The 24,339-nt window shown below is 41.4% G+C and overlaps 1 protein-coding gene across 2 annotated transcripts in view; it reads left to right on the top strand.

The window, feature by feature from the left end:
* Positions 1-24,339, top strand: part of sema5a (sema domain, seven thrombospondin repeats (type 1 and type 1-like), transmembrane domain (TM) and short cytoplasmic domain, (semaphorin) 5A) — a 109,670-nt gene that overhangs the window by 32,105 nt on the left and 53,226 nt on the right. For both annotated transcript variants that reach the window (XR_011102841.1, XM_068709818.1), the window contains exons 3-7: positions 5,260-5,359; positions 7,680-7,725; positions 16,174-16,236; positions 18,983-19,081; positions 23,770-23,983. Coding sequence is in view for 1 of the 2 variants with exons in the window: in XM_068709818.1 (XP_068565919.1) it covers positions 5,260-5,359; positions 7,680-7,725; positions 16,174-16,236; positions 18,983-19,081; positions 23,770-23,983 (522 nt within the window). In the remaining variant the exon portion in view is untranslated. The remainder of the gene's footprint in view (positions 1-5,259; positions 5,360-7,679; positions 7,726-16,173; positions 16,237-18,982; positions 19,082-23,769; positions 23,984-24,339) is intronic.

Here is a 24,339-nt window from a genome sequence, read left to right as displayed (position 1 = left end):
CTGCTACTGTAAAGTGGATGCTATAGTCTAAAAAACACTTTCTGCTTTGTATGGCGGTTTTAGAAATGTGGGGTTTCAGAAAGAAAGTACACTGTACAGCTCAGCAGCTCCGTTCAGAAAGTTTATACAACATGTACACTCGCTACGCCTTCGTGAAAACGGGTCTGAATATAGCTTCAACAGAGGTCCAATGTAAATGTGTTTCATGTATAGAATTATTTTAGGAGGGGTGTTGAAAGACTATCCCTATATTCTTGGTAAAGAACAGATTCTTTCGCGAAGGTTTTCTGACCTAACATTTGTAGTGTTGTTGTAGCTCAAGGCCCCTGAGATACGTATGCTGTATTAATAAAGTGTTGTATTTAACAAGTGCTCCTGGGTGAATGCTTGAAGGCTTTTAAAGGTTATAAACTGTGATGTAAACAATGCCTTCACAGGCCAAGTCTAAGCGGAGGGCCACGTCTCTGAGGAGTGGAACCGGCAGACTTGTTTTACAGCCACTGACTGAGCTCAGCTTTTATCATCCCTGAACGGCTAACACATCGTTATAGAGAGGGGAGTGAAAGCAGGGAAATAAACAAATGGCCTCATAGCATTCATAAACGCAACAGGCTACAACTAGTTTCAGAGATCTTTCAATTGGTCATTTGGGGGTGATTCTTTTAAACTGAAAGCCCTCCAAGGTCTTGGGCGCTTGAATTCTGAAGTCTTTATTTTTGTCTGAGGTCAGCTATGTTCTAGCCATGTTTTATTTCAATGGATGAGAGGCTGTCAATGGCAGGAAGAAGGGCCTGTCCATATTTTTGGATTTGTCTTTCATTTACCCGCTGCAATAAAAGTCCTGCATGTCCTTTCCCTACATATATATTTTCATCCCTTTTATTTATTTTTTAAGTGGCCTAAAGAGATTTGGTCATCTTCTTAAAAGGTTGTCTCTTCTCCCGCGCCCCCTAGAACCAAACGACTCCTAAATACACATTAAGATTTAAATATTTTATTGCACACTTATTTGTGGCTTCACGGTGGTTTGTTTTGCATGATTCACTCGCGGTCCCGGGTCCACAGCACAGCCACAGTAGTATGAGTTTTAGCTGTAGAATATGCTTGTTTTTCTTGCTCTACATCACATAAAAATAAAACAACCTTCAAGGACAGAGCATCGGCAAAGGTCTTAACTTACTTCTCCTTTTCCTTTGAATTTAGTCAAACTGAGCACGTGTTTGTTATTTTTGACAACTCGGGCAAATCGTTTCCTCAAACCAACTTGACGAAATAGTTGCCATTCTTTTTGCCGCCCATCACCACACTGCAGCATTTAGATTGAATTGGCTCTTCATATACGTGAGCGCTCGCTGCCACACTCTATTTACACCACTCACAGGCAAGCCATTCATGTTTCAGAATCGGTTCCACATGTTGCCATTGTTGCTGGCCTTGCAGTACTGAAGAGCACTAACTTTGAGTGCTGGCAGACTGAAGACTGGCGTGGCCACTGATGCTGAGTGTAAATATTTATATATCCTGTCATTTTGTCTTTGTGTCAACTGCTCCGTGTCAGAGTGGGGGATAACAAACGGGACGTGAGTGATGGGCTGTTCTATTTTGAGGAGGAGGGAGACAGGGGTTAAAGGCATAAGATGGGACCGAGAAAGGGGGGATGGGGTGTGTAAGTATGTGTGTGTGTGTGTGTGTGTGTGTGTGTGTGTGTGTGTGTGTGTGTGTGTGTGTGTGTGTGTGTGTGTGTGTGTGTGTGTTTGTTGGTTTTATGTTGGCTGAGAGCCCTGGCTTCTGAATTCTCATCCCAGTCCGTGAGTGTGAGTCTGCACGCGTGTGTCTGCGATTACGCATTTGTCTCATCGGCATCCAATCCCCTGATTCAGGCAGCTTCTGTACAACAAGCATGGCTGTGATGTGATTACATTATCACATGCATTTAGAGTGTAGCAGATATGAACCCATGTAACATGCAAAGCAGGCCGGAAATCTAGGAAGTGAGATTAAAAGTGGGATTTGTTTTTTAGTGATCATTAATAGCTGTGGGTCGTCCTACTGTTTTGTTTTCTATTGGATTAACAACAAGATTTGTTATATGGGATCATTAAAACCTCCCTGGGTGAAATTAGCTGTTACAGCCCATCCAAAAACAAATAAATATCACAAGATAGATCAGAGTTCACATAAGTGGGCTAAGTCTCTGGTGAAGCTAACCAAATATCCTGCAGTGTAGTTTTTAAAAATCTTTCCAAGTGTGCCACAGTATTATATGCACATGTAGTAAACCCAAACAATAAGCTGCTAAACCCCCACAAGTTTGAGTTTGTGAAGCTCCGTATATTTAGTTCCACAGCTTTGGGAGGGCCCATCCATGCTGGATGTTATGAATGTTTATGAATGGTCCTTGGCCCCGTCACAAAAGGCCATAAATTCTTTGAGTGCTGTTATGTTCAATTAGAACCTTTTGCCCCCTTTTTCACACTGCAAAAATATCCTCTCTTCTCTGCTTCTGTCTCTCACAAACACACACACACACACACACACACATCCAGGCACACACTCTCACACACTCCATCACCCCGTTAGCGAGCCTCCCCCGGTGAGTCAGGGAGATTTATGGGGAGAAGCTGGGTTCGTCGAGCGGCGTCTTCCCCCGGGGGGTGTCACTGCTACATTTGTATGCCAGGGATCCTCTCGATGGCGTGAAAAACAAGCCCAGTGGAGCCAAAGGATTGGCACATCCCAAACTTTGTGTCTCCCTCCAGAATGAGCAGAGCAGCCTCCATTAACCAAAATAAAATCTTCGGGGTGAAGTTGTTCGTGATCTCCCAGATATTTATTTCACCTCTGCTAATGAAAATGTATTGCCGTTATGAAACCTGGAACCAGACGCGGAATGCTTTTGCCGCTCGCAGTTCCCTGGTACTCGTCGCTGGAGACTTGAAAGAGAACAAGGGAACATGTCTTTGCATACAGTGGTGCTTGCTGTCTCGCAGCAGATGATATTGTTTTGTTAGGAGACTTGGAGTTTGGTCCCACTACGTGAGCTGGAGGAGGCAGATGTTCTTTGGAAGCTCCCGGTTTTCTTGTTCTGTTTGTCTTCGTTCTGAATCACCAAGAAATCCCACGTTTGTCACCGAAAACCCCGAAAGTACCTGCTTTTGATGCAGTCAAGGGAGCGCGTGCCTTCATTTGAAACGCTGTCTGACAGGTGTGCCTGAAGAAGCAGATAATGTGTTGCATTGAGGATATTCAAGCTGTCCTCTCCCTCTGTACTGGCCCTGATGGAGAACTCCCTGGTAAATTAAAAAAGTCCCTTTGAAATTTTTAGTCTGGAAATAAATCACAAATAGAGTGATGAATGATTTTACAGTAAATCACTGTTGCAACTGTAGCACTGCTAAAAACTCTGCAGGAGTTCTGGCACCTTACTCAAAACTACTAATTTCTAGCTATCTGGAGGAAATGTCCCGTGTACGGTGATGATTTTTGGAAGTGTAACCCGACAGTATGAGAAGAATACATTATTATGACTGCAGATTAAGCATGTGACGAGTAATGGGGATACCACGTCATAATGACTGATTGACCACCCTAGACTAGACCTATCGGGTAACCAGGCGGTAGACAGGCCGGCCTCATCGTTCGGCAACCATACGAGGCCTGTGATTCGATTGGTCAGGGGTTAATGGGCTGGGCGCCATGAGCACAGAGGCATGCTGTGGATAAGATGTCAGTGTCTGTCTGGGATCTCTCTCTCTCTCTCTCTCTCTCTCTCTCTCTCTGTATGTATTCACCATACCAAGGTCAATTTCCATAAAAAGTCTGACTCTCATCGGTCTTCATCCCCCATCCACAGTATACGTTTACATGAAAGCGGTCACTCAACAGTAGTGATGGTTTACAAAAATCAAAGAACTGCCCACTGATTCGCAAGAAGCTAGATTTCAGTATTTTGAACATATTCAGTTATGAATGGAGGCTTCAGGTGTCAGGTTTGTTTTTGTGAGGCTGAGAAGCACTAATGTAAGAGTGCTTTGATCCGTGGAAAATTGTCTTTTGAATGAATGGATTTTTTCAACCAATGACAGCTCTAAGATTATTTATTCAATCTCCTCTACATTTTCTTTAGTAGGAGAGCCAATGTTTGCATCATGGCTGATAGTTTTGTTAAAGAATAGTAATTACACTATGCTAAACTTTGTCATTGTACGACAACAGAAAAAGCTCCTCCTGCCGTGTTCATAACACATAAATATAATGATCCGTCACTGTGTCTTAATTATGCAAAAGGAAAACCAAGTCACTCAAAATTGTCTAGAGGACCTTGCAATGTGTAACATATAAGACTATTAAAGGGGATGGAGACATGTTTTATTACTTTAAAGATTATTTTGGTCCCTAGATATTTCACTTAAGCAAAATCACCGATACCACAATGGAAATTACTCCATCAAGTAAAAGTCCTGCATTCAAAATCTCACCTGAATAACCGAACATTACTATCAGCTGAAAGTATTTGAAGTATTGAAAGTAGATGTACTCCTTATGCTTGCTCCTGTGAGTGTATTACTATTATATATTGGATTATTAGATTGTCACTGATGCAATAATGTAGAGTTGTAGTTGGTTTGACATGGAGCTCATACTCTATATATACTTTTAGGTAGTATAAACTATAACAAAGCATTGTATTTCACCAACTGATTTTATGTTTTGTATGTAAAATCTGACAAGTAACTCATAACTAAAATGATTGAATAAATGCAGAGGAGTGGAAGTATTTCAGTAAGTAGCATGAAATGGCAATACTTTGTTTAACTTTGTTAAAGGTTTTGACATCCTTGACATACTGTGTATAGCAGGTACACCGACACCCCACGCAGTCCATTATATTAAATCAGCCCCACCTCTTCAGACGGTAACTGCCGGCTTTACAGAAGTGTTTTCACCTGCCAATAATGCAGCATTACCTCCTTATAGCTAAAGGCCAAAAATGTTTTGTCCATGTAAACTAATTGTAATGCAAGATACAAGTGCAATTGCTCAAGTGTTTACATCACAAATGCTTCACAACACCACAAGGTAGGAGGAATGGTAAAAATCAGAACAAAGGCAGTCATGGAAGGACTTGCTTTTAAGGATTAGTCAAGTTACAGCAGCCCTTTGCACGCACGTCATTCATCGTCACAGCTGTCATCGGCAGTCATAAACTCTCCGCTCTGATTGGCTCACACTTTTTGTGTCCTGTGATGTCTTTGGCAGAGATGGAGCCGTGGATCTTCAGGTTCAAAGCAGAGGGCACGGTGGATTACTCACAGCTGACCTTCGACCCTGGTCAGAACGAACTGATCGTCGGTGCCAGGTAACCCATATATGAGTGTGTTTTTTTTGCTCTTTCTCTTTCTTTTTCTTTTTTTGGTCTCTCTGTTTTGCCTCCCATCTCTTTCTTTTGTTCTCTGATGTTTTATTGTCTTTTCTTGATCAGTGATGATCAGTCAATAGTAAGTTTCTCTTGATGTCTTCAAAAGACAGACAACATTGGCTTTGGAATTGCTTCCAAGCCCATTGTCTCTGTCATGCCCAGCCAAGTGTGTGTGTGTGTGTGTGTGTGTGTGTGTGTGTGTGTATACGGTCACGCTGTGTGAGTCTCTGGCTGATTCTAGATGAAGTGCGTTCTGCACTTTTCTTAATGGCTTGGTTGTCAATAGAAAGAAACACTCACCACAACGTGAACAAGAGACAACAAGGGAGCCAGCAGGAAGGTGAGCAGCAAAACAAACAGAATCAAAGTGAGCCCAGGGAATTTACTAATGCAGCCCAGGAACTTAGATGGAAAAGGCTAATCAGGGAGAGTGTGTATGTGTGGACAGATGAAGAGCAAAGGTCAAGGAGGCGAGTGGATTCTCACTGAAACTGCTGACAAAATTGTGCTAATATAATATAAAACACATGTGCAATGTCTTCTTTTTTTTTGCTGCCAATCTTTTCTTCTTAGCTACAATTCAGCCAGTTCTATCAACACATGGTATTTGGAGCACTGAAAAAAAGAAAATCTAATCAGAGGTTTAGTTCTATTCTCGGTGCCAACTCAACAACCATCTGTGAAAGGCGTTGTGGCTGGATGGATGGCTGCAGGCTGGGTTAGAAGTATGAGTGATAATGGAAGGAAAGAGGGATCGATGCAAATATCAATAGAGTAAAACAGGAGGCCGCTGCCACGCTGAGACCTGGCTGATAGCCACTCTTCAGGAGATTGATAGATCTCGCTGAAAGTGTTGTATGTGTGTGCAAGAGCGTGCATGAACATGCTCAAAGATATGGAATTAGTTATCTACTTCATGAAAAAACAATTTTTGCTCTTTAAAAATGACTGCTGAAATAAGAACACATTATGGGTTGTTGTCAAAGCTATTCTAAAATCTCTGCCTGCAAAATAGATTTTTAAGCAATGCAAAGAAAAAAATCGTTCAGGCAGATCTCTAAGAAGGGTTTTTTGAGGTGAAATGCACCAAACTCACCAAATGTTTAAGACAATTTTCTTTTGCAGGAATGGACCGACAAGACAGGAGTCTCAAAGGGGGAAGGAAATCACGATAACTTATGCTTTTAGTCCAAATTGTCAGGTTTCATGTGATCTCATCCTGGTAATGTTGTATAATGGTTTTAGTAGACAGCCCGAGACATTGTTAGTCAGTATACAGAATATTCCTCTTGAGAGGGCATTCATTAGAACCTAATGTTTCTTGAAAAGTTGTAAATGCCAATAAAACGGTTTTGTTTGTGCTGTGCAAATGCGAAAGGCTTCAGGCAAAGCAGGATAGACACTTATTAGAGAGGTTTCACCGCCAGGCTTTGATTATTTTTTTTCAATCTGTTACTTTATCCCTCTGTTTCTCATACACACAAAACTCCAGTAGAACATTCTGTAAAACTTTTTAGCACTCCTTCATCCAGTCTTTTTTGCCTCCTAATTATGTGTTGAAGAAACCTAGAGGTCCATTGTTTGCTGCAGTGGTTGAATCCAGCCATCCACTGCATTCGGTCCCTATGAGAACCCTGATTAAACTTGTGCAGCTTCTTATGCCACCAGTGAAAAGGTTAATTTTAACTTATAAGTGGGGAAAACTTTAGAAGCTTCAGATGCAGCCATTTTAAACAGGAACTATACCAATGTTACACATAAAGTGTGTTTACAGGTCTTGGATTGTATTTCTGCATATGTGAAAGTTGTGTTGCGGGTAATGTAGGCGCCAGGTTTTGACACAAAAGAAGAATGTGTGGAATAAAAGAGACAATATATCCAGTTCTGCTGCACCAATTTTGATAATTTTTCAAACTGTCCCTCGCCTCTTCGACAAGGTTACAGGAGTGCAATACTAAATCGGTGGAGAAAACTCTTTTCAGTGTATCGACATCCTCTGAACCATTTTCACCCCCAACTTGCTGTTTAAGCAGTTTAAGTCTGTATGCTCCCCTTTGGAAGGTGGAAATCCCTTAGTGCTGGTGGCACCATGGGTAGGGGGGTGAAAATGAAGAAAATAGAGCGATAACACAGATTAAAAACTGTACAGAGCGTTGGCCTTACAGCAGCTATGCTGTAACATCCACACATCCTAAGTTTATTTGAAGAAAATGGCTCCATCAACTCACAGACTCCTTTTTCTTCTTTTTTTCTTTTATAGAAATCACCTCTTCAGGCTCAATCTGGAAGACCTGACACTGATCCAGGTGAGTGCTAATTCTCTCTCGCTCTGTCTCTCTGATTCTCCCTCAGTCTGACTCACCGAATTTCCGGAGCGAGTATGTGCTCACTCTGTCTGCTCTTATACAGTCACGCTGGCGCAGGCATCCGGAGCGCTGCCTGCCTTTCCAACAAGCGCCGCGCTATAGTTGTAGCGTGCTGCCAGCTCCCACAACTTTAAAGCTGTTACAGTAAAATGGTTTAGCATTTCACATGTCACAACAAGTTCCCATCCAGCGGAGTGACAGTGGGTTCGGGCGACAGCGCTGTGGGTTGATACACAGACCGAAGGGAAGAGTGATGATATAAAGTGTAGACAGCATAAATACCCTGCGTGTTTAAATCCAGTTTACAACCGTATATGACACATACTCTGCAGCTGTACGTCCCCACATTTTCTAGGGAATTAACATCTTGTGCAATGTCTTTAATACAATTCTAGCATTTTGGTTAAACTCTCCTGCTGGTGAATCAAAGGGTCTGAAATATTAAACAGAAATTAAAGAATGACAACTTCAGGGCTAGAGCCCTGCCTATGGTGACATGTTGTAAAATGTGCACAAAAATGCTTAAATACAAGTATGCTTAAGGTAGCAATTACTCTTTTTTTCCCTACTCCCACATGTTGTCATTCTAATTTTATTCTGCATCCTCTCATTTTTCTTCCTTTTACTTCACTTGTATGAGACCACATCCCCCCCTGTGGCGCTAAGCATTTTGTGACCCACTGAGTTACCATACAAACATTGACAGATTGAGGGGTTTATTGCTTGACGGTAGCAACCAGGCTTCTTTAATGCTTTGACAACTCATGATGTTTGCCATTTACACTCTGGAAATCCAGGGGAGAGGATGAAGAGGGAAGAGAAAGAGTATAGCTGAATGGAACAAAGGAGAGACTAGAGGGAGCGCTGGTGATATAAATCCGCCAGGAAAGGGAAAATGAGAATAAACGGTCCGACGAAATAAGAGGAAGAAGACTGAATTTGCTGGATAGGAAGGAGTGGAGGTTCAGCACGCACAAAGGAATCAGGGAGCAGTGAGACAGCACACAGACAGAGGGAAGCAACCCCTGATGATTCATGTGGTCTTTTGTGGCCGCTCACTGGGACACAAATGCTTTTAAACCATGCTCCGTGCCATCCGCGCATCCAATCATCCCTCCTTCCTTATTTCATCCTGCGCTCGGCTGGCGCTGCAGAATCAGAGAGGAGATTCCACCGACCCAATCAACCCCTCATCTCCAAGACATCTTCTCTTAAGAGAATAGGACCTGGTAATCCCTGCCAAGCCCTGGCGCCAATTTATGGTGACCTGTGCCCATGTGCCTGCTTTGCATTTGATTGGACCGGGGCTGCAGAGTCAAGAGGAAGGCTAAGTTCAACTGCTGAAGTGCTGATCTTCTATTCACCTCCCTCTGAAATCCTTTTCTCTTCTTCCTTCTTTTTCACCCTGGCATAAAGCAGGAGATTAATTGCAAAGAGATTTGGTTGCCTCTGTTGCTGGGTTGTTGGATATGAAAGACTTGAATGAATTTCCCCTTTGGCACCCGTTGCTCCACTCACATTATGCATTGCTGATTGATCAAATATATTTGCAAGGGACCATGGTGCTGAGCGAACAAAGAAAGTTTGAGCACAAACAGTCGTTAGTAGCCCAGCGCTCTTTCTTTTGGTTGCACCGCTGTTCCTAAGAGTTGCATGAGGCTCTTATTTTTTTTTCCTTTCCCGCAGAAGGAAAACAAGCTAAAAGCTACACCTACGCTTTTCTTTGTGATTTCACCCCATCCCCATGCATCAGCCATGTCAGATAATGCCCAGTGGCGGTGATTTGTTCTTGCATGGCTGGCAGCATGAAGAGGGAGGATGTGTATAGTTTGACAGAGCACAAGGCTTACAGCCGGTGTAATACAAACAGCCTATAATACGCTAAAGAGGTGGATATAATTACCATATGATCGATGACGGGTGGATCTCATTTTGTATGTGCATGCATGAAACATTTATGAAAACAACAGTCAAGGACTTCTGCTACATGAAGGCAAAATGAATCCCACCCACTTTTCTTGCCCTTGGTTGCAGTATGATTAGTTGTTTTCAAGTATTGTGCAAGGCAGACAATAAACACTGAATGCTTGGTAGGCTTACCATAGTGTTATGGAGGGTTTAGAGTGTAGTGACACTTAGGGTGGTAGCTAAACACTGCTGGTCTAACCCGCTCTATAGCACATATCGAGTTGAGACTCACAGATCGATAGGCCTGAGCCCAGCAACTATAATCTCTTCAGTAAATGCCCTCCTAGCTTAGAGGTAATAAAAAATTGAACAAGAACATCAGATGTCGGAGAGAGTGGGGAACTTTGTTAAAGGAGTTGATGTGAAGCCATCTGAGAACGTTTATGCTTTCATTGCCCAATTTTAAGGCCACCCCTCTAATTTTTCCTTCAGTGAATCCTGTAAGTGGAAAGGGTTCGGTCACTTCTAAAAGAAGTCACTTTACGCGTCTGTCTGAGGAACTGTTGATACGTCAGGAAGACACTTTAAGAATCACAAAGAGAAAATCGTCCACATTACGTGAACTTGCTAGCATGTACTCGAACTGCATGGCAATCAGTTTGAAGTGGGAAGAATCAGGCCTTGAAACATAAGCAAGCCCTTTGGCCTTGATTGGAGTTAATATCTGACACTTGAAGTTTATTTTCTGCAGTGTCTCAACAGTCTGAAGAGGCATTCTTCTCCCTGTCAACCTCTACCCTCATCCTCACTGATCTGGAAAACAATGTCAGGAACAAAAGGTGGATCATTTTGTCCTTGCTCCCCTTTCAAACCTGTGCAGCTGAAATGAAAAAAAAGAATACGAGGACAGAATGCACAGTGCACAAGCCTTTTAAAGCTAACTCAGCCAAAGAATAAGCAATATAAACGTCAACCACAAAGCGCAATATCCTTCCTCCATCTACAGGTGAATCCCACTTTATACCTCACATCTGTTCGGTATTGTCCTTCTTCCCCTTCTGTCCGTCATTCAGCTTGCTGCCCTTGTCTGCTTCCAACTTTGGGCAGGAGAATCCTCACTGTCATAGCCATTATCCACCTCCCATTGCCCACTGCAGAGAGGGGACAAACACTAATGAACTGGCCCTTCTGCATTTGCATTGTGTTCAATTTCCCATTATGCTGCCAGGGCTGATGAATAGCCAAACCGGCTCGATGTACCACTCAGCGCTGTGTTTTCATCTGCCCATGTGTTCCCCAAATAATGCCCTTTGACGTCGTTGAATACCCTAATGCAGTGATTCCCGTTACCTGCTTTTAGCGCCATCTTTACCCTTTCACACCTGGTATTACAACAGGCTACACACTTTCATCCTGTTCCGGAAAGCTAAAGTATCTAATTTGCAGGCACAGTAAGAGCTTGTTGAATTCACAATATCCACAGCAACGGTACTAATGTAAGAAGACATTAAATGAAGAAGATGTAAGAATCCAATATTAGCGCGCTGTTTCCCTGCTAAATCGAAACAGGATGCAGACACTGCGGCCGAGTTTCAACAGAAACACTGTGGCACAGCATTAGTCAATAAGCACTAGGATGAGGAGGATCAGTGGCATTGTTCACCATTCGATACAGCACCAGAGGAGAAAAGTAGTGGATATTCACTCCAGCCTCACTCTGTTCTCACGAACACTCTGTCCATAAAAGCTCCTCTTGGCAACAGTCACTGTATGGTGTTGAGATGTATATTGTGCCTTCATTTTTCTTCACTGCCCCTCGTATAGTGTGGTTACGACGGAAAGGGGACTCCAAAGCAAACAAAAGGCTCCCCTCCAGTCACACATGTTGTATTTCATGGGCATGCCTCTTGCAATTATAATTCGTCAGACAGACAATTAGCCCTGCTAATCAGTAGCTTACAGAAACTGTCCTCCATAGTTCTGGAAGCATTGCTAATTCAATTGCTAGACCCAGTGACTCGGCCATTTACATGCATGGAGTGAAACGCATCAGTGGTATTGGAGATACAAATACCAGCACATTCAGTGGAGATGTTTAATCAAAGTAGTAAGAGGCCGAGCTGGGGGTCATTACAACTCTGACTTATCTTTTTATGGTGTTATGATGATAGGTGTAGTGACGCAGACCTACACATTCGCTGAGACATGACATCAAGACCGATTTCATGTGTAAATCTTTCAGCAGCTTACATCAGCAGACATCAGTGTGAATAGTATAGTGAATAATATTGTGCCAGCACATCAAAAGGCAATATCAGCTATTCATAAGACAGATTAGATTTCCCCGGCAGGATTTGTCCAGCTCTCACTCTCAAATCGCTGTCCCCTTGTAATGAGGCGCACAGCCAGTCGTTTCATAGAGCTAGACAGCTGTCAGCAGTGAGTGTGTTCTCCGGACCCTCTTTATGTAAAATATATTCAGTATCATGTCTGGAAACAGCGCTGTTTTGAAATTCAGCTCCTCACTCCCTCCTCTGTCTCTCTACTTCACTCTGCCCACACTGTCTCCCTTGTTCTGGCTGACTCCTAAGTTGGACTCTGTTTTGTCTTTGTTGGCTTTTTTTTTTTTTTTTGTCTATTATTTTCCGTTATTTTTCTTTTTTCTGTCCTCTGTCTATCTCCCTCCCTGCCCACTCTCTCCCTTGGTATCTGTCCTGAACGCACCTCGACCACAATAGCCTCTCAGTGTGAGCGCTGATGGGAGCACAATGGTTCATCTCTGAGGATTACAGGGGACAGTAGAGAGGGCGGACACTCGCAACATAACATCTTAGAAATATTTTTTATCGTCCCTGAAGCAACAAATTACTGCTACCAACTGGACCACATTCTCTCCGCCTCTCTCTGAATTTATACATCTTAATCACATCCTATTTATCTTTACTTTATTCTTGACTGTAAACCTTTTGTTAATAACAAAAGTACTCATCAAGTGATTGCTGAGATATGACAACACGTTCTCACTCCCAACTTCTTGAATACCAACGCTTGGTCAGTGGCCTGAACTTCAAACTATGACGCTCTAAGGAACCCCTCTAACGTCAGTTTTGATGTGTCAGGGACAATGTGTCCGTTTTGGCTAGTTACATTCACAGTGTCTCTTCAAAGTAAACTTTTCATGAAAACTGGACACTCTTTTCTAAGATGGCACTAAAGAGTGCAGCCATTACATCAAAATTGCTTCACAGACCATTATAATATCTGGGGGCTTGCAGTTTAACAGACTTTATGGTTCAACTTTGATCTACTGTACTTCTCGTAGTCACTCTCAGTTTTACATCCAAATGAAATAGGTTTAGACAAGCTGGATAAACTTTTGGCTTGTTTACAGTGAGTCTCATAATCATCTATGTTTTGTTTTGTTTTTTGCCCTGGCTGTTGTAGTGAAGTCAGTTGTTCCCAAATGCTTCCCTTTTACATACTGAGTGAACGAGTACTATGTTATCATGCGCAATGAAATTAATGAAAATAGATGGTTGTAATAAACCATAATTATCTTTTAACAGCTGTATAGCTCTTTCTTTTCCTCAATATCCGATGGATGCTTTTCTCCAGAGATGATTACAGTGCCATGATGGATATTTCATTTTCTTTTGGGCCAATTCGCCACCATGCTCAACTCACTAAATTTAATCCTGGTCCTCTCTTATTCTCTCATCTTCTTTGTTTCCCCTCTAAGTCTCCATTTCCATTTCTTATAGGTGACAAAGGCACAAAAAACTGTCTTTGTAATGCAGCTTTCTTTGATAAAGCCAATTATTATTATTTAACGACAGCGGATTCTAGACATATCTCCGTTCAAGACATATTCATCTTAGGAGCACAGTGCCTGAACAAAAGCATGTTAATGGGATTTTAATGGTTCTTAATGGCACTGGCATTTGTGATTCTGTTCTTTAGTCTGGACCATTTGAGGCAGGGCGGTGAGATAGGGGGGCTTTAGTGGTCAATGATGCCAGCATATCCCCCACTTACAGACCTACGGACATCACCCCTTTCAGCAGTCGTAAAGTTGATTTCTTAAAGTCAACATGAAATGAAAAATGTCTTTTTAACCTTTTTAAATAATTTAACACATATATATATATATATATATATATATATGTATATATATATATATATATATATATATATATATATATGTATATATATATATATATATATATATATATATATATATGTATATATATATATATATACATATATGTATATATGTATATATATATATATATATATATATATATGTATATGTATATATATATATATATATATGTATATATATATATATATATATATATATATATATATATGTATATATATATATATATATATATAGCCTCTGCCGTCATTGTATGAATGTCTGTGTGATTGGGTGAATGTTGACATGTAGTGTAAAGCACTTTAAGTGGTTAAAAGACGAGAAAGGCACTATTAAATCAAAGTCCATTTACCATTTAAATGCTAAGCCCGCCCACCCACTTTTTAGCAGTGCAAGCAAATGCGAGGGTTTGATTTGAATCTGTACACTGTTCAGGTATACCGTTCCACAGGGGAATACGTCACAGTACAGTAGCAGAAGACACTTTACTTTCCATTCTACTGGGACTAGAAGATGTAATACTGTGTACTACCTGCTTTAAACTAATTCAGGTGATGATAAATCACATCTTTGCCCCGTAATGATAAAAGCAACCACTTTACCCCCAATAATGTAATCTCAAGTTTTAATTTTGCATTGTATTATGATTGATTTTTACTCTGAACATGAGTGAGTACGGTTTTCGGGCCATTAACAGGTCCACCCCCCTCCTGCGATTAGCAAAAGCGCTTTTCAGCCCCTACATTCAATTCAGCTGGGACACGCTGTGTGTGCAGGCTGTGCTGCTTGTGCTGATGTGTGTGTTTTGTGTCTGTGTTGTCTGCACGGCCCCAGAATAGCCAGCTTTGGCCTGGAATGTGAACCGACACACACACACACACACACACACACACACACACACACACACACACAGTGAAGAGCGAGAGAGAAGCCAGCTCACATTAATACTCCATATCTTATCCTCCCTGAATAGCACCTCTCACCCTGAGCTCTCTTCGCTCTCTAAGCTCCCTCCTGTTACTGCCTATGTGTGCATTTATGTGTCAGCGTGTACATACGGGTCGGGTGGCTCTACTCCTCCCAAAGGCCAGTGGGGCGGAAAGCAAAAGCCTTGTCATAAAACACACACAGGAAACTCAGAGCCTGCTCAAAGAGGAAATTAAATAAGTTTTCCTCAGTGCTGAGGGGGGCTCAGCTTTTGTTTTCCCTCTTTTCCTGGCATAAAACAGTCCTGATACCAAGGTGAAATCTAATATTCTCTTTCAGTTCGCGATATTTACTATATTTCCACAGGGAGTGAGTTCCTGAGCCTCTGGCCACTAGCCAGGTTATTACTGCAGGAAAGTCTTGTCTATGTGGCCAAGAAAGAAGTTGAATAGTTTCACTTTTCATGACATTTCGTGACTTGGCGTTAAGTGTATTGTTGCAGCGGCCAATTTTTCTGTTAAGTATTCCTCTGTCTGCCAGTCGGAGCTGGTGACTGTGATGGCTAATTCTGCCTGTCACAAGCGTGAGTGTCTTAGTGGCCTGGTGCTGTCCCGAGGCCAACACTCATGAATAGAGAACTTTTGTCGATGAGAAAGGCCCCCCCTAGAGGTCACGCTGAAATTAAACGGTAGAAATTGGAGCACGCTGGTGTCTTCACCCCGGGGGAGACAAGTCGAGGTTTTATCTTCTTATTTCTCTCCCTCCTGTAGTAAAATGTAAAAGGCGGCCTGCTGTTTCTTCCTCACATTTAAATCACGTTGACATCCTACTCCAGGGATCTCACGTGTTACGCCTTAAAGATCCTCCTTTTTTTCCTCACCCATAAATCAAATCGGGCATATGCGCCTTAATTGGATTTTGCATCTGTATTTAACCTGGCTTGTAAACTTTCGTATACTGTAGTAGATATTTGTGAGCGTCTATATGTGGGATTGAGACCACAGTGAAGCAGTAATGTCATATTAATTTCCTGTTAGCTTCTGCTTTAATCCATTCCTCCTACTCAAGTCACAGAATAATCAGCACCCAGAAATCAATGCTTCATCAGCAGATCTGACTTTTCGCAGTATATGGTTTTCTATTACATTCGTGACAGTGTTTCATGTTTTCGCTGGCGTTTTCATTGCCCCTGCTATCTCAGACAAAGTCACCAAACATTACATTTACTTCAAAAAGGTGAGAATTGTGCGAGTTGAGAGCCAGACATTGTTTTCTTTTGGTACCCTGAGTGGTTTTCAAAGTGGTTCATGGTGACATGGCACCAAACGTTTCTGATGTTTGCTTTTCCTGATGGTTTATTGGGAGCCTTATGCTGCTTTTCTTTCTCTCCGCAGGAGGCTGAGTGGCACTGCGATGAGTTCACCAAAGGAGCCTGCTTCAGCCGTGGAAAGTCTGAGGTGAGTTTAAGTGATGTCTGAGCTGTTCAAACGTCACACTGTTGTATTGCCTTATCTGACACTTGGCCCCGTGTTGAGAAAAACAAGTTTGTGTTAAAGTGATGAAAAAAAAAAAAAAGAATGTCTGTGAAAGTGCACTTCATGAATTCGGTTCACGTTTGCGACTTTGCGGCTAACTGAACCTATTGGTTTTAATAAAGGCAATTAAAGGGGTATTCAAGCGATTTATTATCCCCTTAAGTTTGTTGGTGTGTGAAGGACAAAAAGCCTAGATCCAACACTTCCCATAATACAACTCAATAACATCTCTTTGTTTTGTTGCTCCCTAAATGTCTGACAATATGGCTAACAAACGTCAAACTCCACACCGGTGGTAGTGCAAGAGTCTACACACATGCTAGTGGCTCTGTCAGGCTGTACTTACATCAGCATGTTACTATTGACAGAAATACCTCATGAATGAATGCTGTCTCCCAGTGGAACTGAATGCCCCTGATGTCAAACTTTCCCACCAGCGAATCAATGCTACATAACAGCTACAGAAAATAGATCTTAAAGATAGGAATCACAGATCCCCCTTCATTTTTACAGGCAGTGTTGATCAACTCAGCTCTGGAGAACACATCAAATAGCTCACTAAAATGTAAAAAATGTCAAGTTATGATGAAACATATTGAAGACTGAAAGCAATGTGGAGCTCTTTATTCAGCTTTAAGATATAGACTCTGTGGGAATTCCTGCTTTGTATGAGAGATCATCCTCAATAAGGCTCTAAATCAACTTGTGAATTAAAAAACTCCTGTTTATAGGTCTTTAAAGGGAGTTCCTATTGTTTTTGTAGTTTCGTTTTGCGCAGAACTGTATGTTTTTGTATGTGGTTAGCTGGCAAACTCCTGTCTACCTAACAGCTGGTTTAGAGCTGAACTTGACTTGTAGGTGAACTGCCCAGCCCTGATCCCTGTATGTGTGTGCACCGCTGTGTATTTATCCTCCTGTGAAAGGTGGTTAGGGACCCATAATAGGCATGCTTGGGCTGGCCAGCATAAGATAGCTGTTGTGAATTACAGACCGAAGCTACCTCAGTCCTTGAGAGTCACTGCTGTTGCCCAGAGTCAAATTGTTTTGCTCACTGAGGATCAGGTCCTGTGATGTACACTAAGAATAGCATTAAAAGACTTCATTCTCCGGCAGTTGACAGGGCCGCCGATGGTTTATTACCTAGCTCAGCGGGCAACAATATACCATCGCTTAAGCTATTATACAGATACCGTACCTGTGCATTGAGTGAATTTACAAGTGATTGTTTTTGTTTTTTCCTAATGCACGCATCCGCTCTTCTCTTGTGCATTTGATTTATTTCAACCGGGAGAAGAAAGGAGAGTTAAATTGACTTGACAGGACTTGATTGCAGACTCTGTTTTGTTTTATAATGCGAGAGCCAAGCATAACAGCCTCTGTATTACAGTACAGACGTGGAACATTTGTCACGAAGTTTTTGTAAACAAGTCAAGACCGTTAGGCTGGGCAAATATTAAATATGCCGTTGTTTACCGCAGAAACAAACTGCAGGGGAAGAATTTAATTATGCAGACCCCTCACAAGCCACCCTCACGCCTGCATCAATGCGCACACATTTACACAAGTATACAGTGCACAATGAACTGCACAATCAGCACAGATATATAGGCACACCTAACAAGTTTTACGACCCACACAGTGTTTTGAAGAGGCACACACATGAACGCACATACTTAGGCTGTGCTTAGCACCGGGGAAGAGTTGTTTTATGAGTCAACCTTCATCTTGATAGGGGGAGATAAAAGCCCTTCCCCTCATTTCTCCCTTCACCTCTCCAATGGGTGCCCTCTACCGCTAATGCAGACCCTTGAGCGAGGGGGAGGAGGGGGAGGTGGTGTTGGGCACCTCCAGTGGCTCAGACACTAGCAGATTTACAGGGTTTTAAATTTCTACGAGGGTCCCAACCCAGCCGTGGCCCCTTTCAGATGGAGCAGACCCAATGACTTTATTACCTTGTCCTAGGACAAAAAAACAAACGCCGCTCTCTGACATATAATACTGACTGCTGTTGTTTTGTTGATGGAAATCCCCTGTAAACCTGCATGAAAGCCCTATGGCGACGTTGCAAGTTCATGACGTTCACCAGCAATCAATCATTCAGTCAATCATTCATCACGTCTGCGCCGCTTTATTTGTCGCGTGCTTTTAAACCAAGCGCTGAGTGGTTTGCTAGAAACCCAGGCCAAAATCTCAGAGGAGCGAGCCAGGAAAGGAGTGGTTGACGTGTGGCCTACTTCATCATGATTTAGAGAAATCTTGTTTGAATTGGTGAATGTCAAGAGCGTGCCCAAAATGCTTTAATTAAGAGTATGAGAGGCTACACCTTCTTTTCACGTTTTGACCAGTCAACAAAGCGGTGGCAATTTTCTGAACTAACCCTGAGTGGTCCTCTCTCACGCCTGCTGCATTTATCTGTTCTCTACCTCAATCAGATTCCTCTCCAAATCTGGTCCCTGTTGAATTAAGATGTGACGTGGCTAAGCCGTGTGAGCATTAGCCTTGATTTGACTCTGTCAAGCTTAGCCACGCTTTAGAGCAGCCCTCCCACAGTTGCAGGTGTTTGTCTCATTTATTGGCATAAAGTGTAATTTTGTTTCTCTGCCTAATGCTGCTGCTTGTCAATGGATAAATAATGGTGCTGTTGCCCTTTGCCGGTGTGTTTCCGCAGGAGGAGTGCCAGAACTATATCAGGGTGCTGCTGGTGAATGGGAACAGGCTGTTCACCTGTGGAACCAACGCCTTCACCCCCATCTGCACCAACCGAACGGTATGAACAACAGCAGCATTTCTTTTTCTTGCTTTTCTTTTCGGACTGTTTCTACCATTTTGTTTGAAGGGTTCATGCAAATGTTCATTATTCTTAACCAAATTAAGGCTTCTGATTCTATTTAAATTACTGTGTTTTATTTAAAAAATGTTGTCAACGATTATAGTTCATTTGGAATTTGGCAAGTCTTGTCTTTCTTCTTTATTGTGCCAGTATTTTAGCTTTTCCAACCCAACACTTAATCAAACAGTGCTAGACCGTTATTTTTTCAAAGAAGACAACACATTCTTCCACTTACAAATGAAAAGGAAAATGCATGAGCAATAAAAGGTATTATTTCTCTGTTCAACACAATCATAGGTTTTGCCAATACAGCCTTACTTGGTGTGGTGGGGCTAATATAACCAATAACGTATTGTAGCTAATGTTAGCTAGACAGATAAACCTGGAGAACACATTTCATTTTACTGACTTGATTACTCATGTCTTCTACAAACCATCACCACTGTCTCATTATTGTCACATTATGTGGCCTGAATGGTTGCTAATAGAACTGTTGAACGATTTTGGCATTGATTACTATTAAAACACAGTGATAAGTGACGGTGTTCAGGCCAATCTAAATAGCAGCGATAAAGGAACAAGCAGACACACTAACAAGGCTATAACCGAAAACCAGGGCCATTCTGACTCATATGACTCATATGACTCAGTGACGTGATCCTCGCTTTATACACGTTAACTGTCCCTCTAGAGTCTCCTGCATATCAATACTATTTTTTCTGAAAATGGAATAAAACAACTATAGTTTCAGTGCTTGAGACTATGAGGTCGCCCCACCAATTGTACACTGGACGTACAAAGATAAATATTTGCAACAAAAGATTTATCTAACAAGTTTAAAAAATGTTGTCGGGTTTAATAAAGTGCAGGATGGAAGTTGACAGCAGCCATAGTTGCTCAGTTGTCTTTCTTTTTTTCTATTATATGCCACGTTCATTTGTCAGTCACACCTCATACCCCAGGAACACACCTTGATAAGTCATTATCCTTCAATGATATTTCAACCTGGGTAAGCTTGATAACTTTGCAAATATAAATTGAAGTGTTCTTGATCAAACTGACAATGTCAGATAGAAAAGGCCAAGGTTGATCAACAGATTTAATCAAGATGTGATGGAGTTGTGATCTTGATATCACAGGATTTAACGTAGTGTGGCTGTTCTCGCTTCCTCTAGTGTGCTGTCAGGTATGTAGACTAATTATAAGATGAATCTTATTTAGCTCGGTTATTTAAGAAGTCGTGTTTCTTCAAAATTTTTAAACATCATAATCAAAATATTACCTTAAGCTCATTACTCCCGATAATATATCCTGGTCTCATCTGTGCTGCTTTGCCCTTCTTCATGAGTCATTGCCGTTAATTAGCTTTTCTTTTTTTGTATCAAATGATGTTGTCTTTTCTTCTTCTATATCTAATTCTTGTAAGGTCACATGATTTCAATCCTCTCCCTCTCATGGTTCTACAAATGCAAGTATCAATACAAGTAACTGAAGTGTTGTTGTTTTTTCATCCACTATAGTTAATGACAAGTGCCCTCTGAAGTTTAGTAGAGACCAACATTTAAAATGTCAGACTATTGCTTACCTCAGAACATATCAAATACCTATGTTTTCTGTGGGAGTTCAGAACAGGAGGCTGCAGGAGTTTACCATTATGATGACATTTGTTTTGGTCCTAAAGCACTGCACCCAAAGGTCATGGGCTCATAATTACTGTTTACCGCTGTGAAAATACATATAGTTGAAATGTCATGACATTATTATGGCAGTATTTCATCGGGGGCTGTCATATTTACTCACTGAACGTCGTTAATGTGAAACACAGGTCGAGCACAGCAACAGCAATGGAATCATGCTCAGACAGATTTACTATCAGCTGTGATGGATGGACAGATGAGGAGCAGGCTATTGTATTAGTTTAATACATGCTGGGAGGTTACAGATTAAACAGCTGTTCATTTCTCTGACTTTTCGCCATGCTGCCACTGATGATGGCGATGCGGAGAATAGCAGCCTGGAGGATGTCTTTTAATAAAAACATAAAAAATAGCACATTTCCAGCATTTCAGCTTCGTATTATTTAAGGAGTAGTTTGGCTCAATGGACTCTTTGGTTTCATCACAGAGTACTAGATTCATACGATTTTCAGGAAGAGTTATTTTTGCCAATTCAAATATCACATAAATTTAATACATTTATTTATGCTTATTTGTACATTATGTGAGGAATCATTTAATGTCTTTCAAAATAATAAGACAAAACGAAAATGTTTCATCGATGCCACTTAAAAAAGCTGCAGTCTTAACATATTATTATACTTAAGAACATTTTGAAGGATGAAATCAAAGTACAACTTTAAAAGAATCAACCCATACTTTATTGGTCATCAAATATTTAAGTAATCTCCATATGGATTTCTATATCATTCAACTGCAACTGTATAGTAGTATTTCAAAAAGCACCATCAATTGGAATACACTTTCATAATAGTTTGTCATTTTGGGAAATACGCTTATTCACTTTTTTATTCATGTTTTGAATGAGCAGAAATCTTAATCTCTTAAACTACAGCGGTTTATAAATTAATTAAAATTAATTTATGGATCACTGACGTGAATATAATTTAAAGAGATTACATCCCCAAACAAAGGACACAAAAGAGGAGGGAAGAGGCAATCATGTCTACATACTGTATGTGTTTACTCAGCAGAGATTGAAATTGAGAGAAGTTAATCTCCAGGAGAATAAATATTTGAAAGCAATACAGAATGCCTAAACGAAACAGAATTTATTGTTTATTCAAAGTTCAGAGATTATTTAACTCTTTCATTCTTTTCACAATCACTTGACAGAGGTAGGATGTGTCTGTTGCATCACCGGTGGAATATCAATGATGATCCTGTTGCAGCAGGTCCGAGGGGAAAAAAAGCTTGTGGTGGGATTTCCTGTCATAGCGGTTTGTTAAAAATTCTCTCAACAACCACAATAGCCTCTCAGTAGCACCACACATAGCACCCAACTGGCTCTCACTGCAGTCTATGTAAGCTGTGAGGAGAAAGTCTCTATTAGAGGGATTCAAAGTGACTTCAGTGTTCTACCATGCACACAGCTGCTGGGTGCACTATAGAGACGACTTTCACTCCACTTCCTCAAAATGCAAAGGGCGCACTGCAGTCTTTCTATTTATCACTCCTCCTCTTGTTTATCTAAATGACCCAATTGACCCACAGAATGAGCCCGTCAATACCAGGCTTTCATCTCAGGCCGGCAGAGCTCAGACAGGGCTGCTCTGTTTTGCTGTGGTTTCAGTGGAGCAGAGGTGGCAGCAGTTAACAGAACCCTCGATCCAAATTGACCGGCTCCAGGAAATTGACTAAAGAACTCTTCCCCCCACCCCTCTAACACTTGTGTCGAATGGCATCTGGCCTCCTGTGTAGAAGTTTTGTCTACCAGTGAATCAGTCAAAATGTGTGACGAGAGACTGCGCTGTGAATCTCTCGATGTGCTGTCACTTGAGGTCCTCTGCAATCACGGAGGAGTCAAAAATGTGGAGCCCTGATTGATAGAAAAGTAATTGGAGATAGAATAATTTTAATGATCATTTGCAGATTTTAAAACCTGAGATTAGTGCAATCTTTTTACTCATGCATTTGCCCTCAGAACTTAGATGAACTTGGATGGAAGCACAAACCATGAGCTAATCCTCGTATACGGTGTTTACTTTTCCACCATAAAATATAATTGCAGCTTGGATTTAAAAAATGTATTACTTCTTTTTGGTATTCAAGGCTGAGTCACTGAGCTATGGCCTGTTTTTTTTGGTGTTTTTTTTAAACTAGGAACCAGTGCAGTGTGTCAGGGCTAAGCCGAGGTCATGCAGTAAAGTATTTTTAAAAAGCGGGGAGTTGGATTTGGCCTCATATTCAAATGCAGAATGCCAGAGAAGGCATCTCACGTCAAGCCACTTTTGGACTCTCAAGGCTTCTCAAAGATGTGGTGCAATAATGTTATAAACAGACAAACAACTGGTTGTCCTGTAGAGACACCAACCACACCAAGAAAAACGACTCTTGCAGCCAGCCAAGAGTAACTTCATATAAGAAGCCTGTTTTAATAATTGTGTTTCTTCCTGGACAGGCTGCTTCTTAACATTGGGCTTAAAGCAGCTGCTCTGTTTGTGTGTTTTATGCTGCTAATGATTCTAAATGCGTTCTCTGATTATGTTTGCTGCTTCTGAAGGTTTTCCTCAGATATATATATATATCGTTGTGTGTGTTTCGCAGTAGATGTAAACTAAACAAGACATAATGAGGAGTATTGTTTTTAGTCTGTCTGCACAATTTGCATATTGGCAGGAACAAACATTACCAGACCTCTCCGGTTTGTTTTCTTAATTTTGTACTTTGATACTCTGTCCTATATTTTTTTGCAGTATTTTTCTGAAATGATCCATTATTTAGAAATAAGGAAAAAATACATTTTTGTTTATTAACTCAAAGGATACTCCTGTTACAATCAAAGTCATTTTCTCCTAGTAATATCTTGGCCTCACCTGCGTCGATGCTCTTTCCAGTGTCAAAACTTTCGCCCCCCTACCTCAACCTCTTCTTTTTCTTGTGTTGCAGCTGACAAATTTGACTGAGATTCACGATCAGATCAGCGGGATGGCTCGGTGTCCTTACAACCCCCTCCACAACTCCACTGCCCTCATCACCTCCAGCGGGGAGCTTTACGCTGCCACGGCCATGGACTTCTCTGGGCGAGACCCCGCCATCTACCGCAGCCTGGGCGGCCTGCCACCTCTGCGCACAGCCCAATACAACTCCAAGTGGCTGAACGGTACGGGGACTGCTAAAGTGTTAGGTCCAGATATAGATGGAGATGTTACTGTTTATGTAAATGTATGTAAACATTGTTTAAAGTCTAAAAAATGGGCATTTTATATAGAAAGAAACAGTAAAGGAGAAAATTGCTTTTTAGCTTTTCCCACGTCAGCTATTGAAAATCAGCCCTGCGTCTTGTGGAAATTCAGTGTTTTGCTCAAGGACACTTAAGCATGGTTGATGCTTATCTAACACAGAGTAGGAATATGTCTCTGGTTGAATTATCGTATTCCTCCTCAATTCACCCCTGTGTAGGCAAAGTAGTGTAGCAATTGCTGGAAAAGAAGATCATCTTTTTATAATTGTTTTGTT

The sequence above is a fragment of the Cebidichthys violaceus genome, unplaced genomic scaffold (assembly GCF_023349555.1).
Source record: "Cebidichthys violaceus isolate CVI_PGR_0920_01 unplaced genomic scaffold, fCebVio1.0.p SCAF_15, whole genome shotgun sequence".
Lineage (NCBI taxonomy): Eukaryota > Metazoa > Chordata > Actinopteri > Perciformes > Stichaeidae > Cebidichthys > Cebidichthys violaceus.
The sequence above is the reverse complement of the archived record's forward strand: the minus strand, read 5'-3'. Positions and strand labels throughout refer to the sequence as shown.